The sequence below is a fragment of the Sinocyclocheilus anshuiensis genome, unplaced genomic scaffold (genome assembly GCF_001515605.1).
Source record: "Sinocyclocheilus anshuiensis isolate Anshui unplaced genomic scaffold, SAMN03320099.WGS_v1.1 scaffold1325, whole genome shotgun sequence".
Taxonomy (NCBI): Eukaryota; Metazoa; Chordata; class Actinopteri; order Cypriniformes; family Cyprinidae; genus Sinocyclocheilus; species Sinocyclocheilus anshuiensis.
This window is the reverse complement of record NW_015552751.1, coordinates 31,373-31,779: the sequence shown is the minus strand read 5'-3', so window position 1 is coordinate 31,779 and position 407 is coordinate 31,373. Positions and strand designations below refer to the sequence as shown.

Below are 407 nucleotides of genomic sequence, written 5' to 3'. Positions count from 1 at the left end.
TTATTGTCCTCATTTGTAAGTCGCTTTGGATAAAAGCGTCTGCTAAATGACTAAATGTAAATGTAAACTGGAACAGACCAAACTTTAACCACATTTTCTTAACCTATCAAACTGCTGATCTATAGATCAGTGAGTGTATCAAACACACAGGGCATAAACGATTTCTTAAGATATAATAATAAAATATAATGTATAATGTGAAAACGGTCCTGAACGAGCAGCACATACTGATGCATTAGCTACTATTCTGTTAGAGAAACAAAGCAGTAGACCTCAATTAGCCGGTTTTCTTTAGTATGTGGTCTGTTGTTTGATGGGAATTTGTGTGTTTGTTTCTGCAGGCAGAGATTGTAAAGCGGCTCAGTGCTATATGCACTCAGATCATTCCACTGCTGTCCCAAGAGGGG

General features: G+C 37.6%; 1 protein-coding gene across 1 annotated transcript in view; it reads left to right on the top strand.

Annotated features, from left to right (window-relative positions):
• tle2c (TLE family member 2, transcriptional corepressor c) overlaps positions 1-407 on the top strand; it is a 24,172-nt gene that overhangs the window by 13,030 nt on the left and 10,735 nt on the right. The window contains exon 5 of the mRNA XM_016459573.1: positions 342-407. Coding sequence (XP_016315059.1) covers positions 342-407 — 66 coding nt within the window. The remainder of the gene's footprint in view (positions 1-341) is intronic.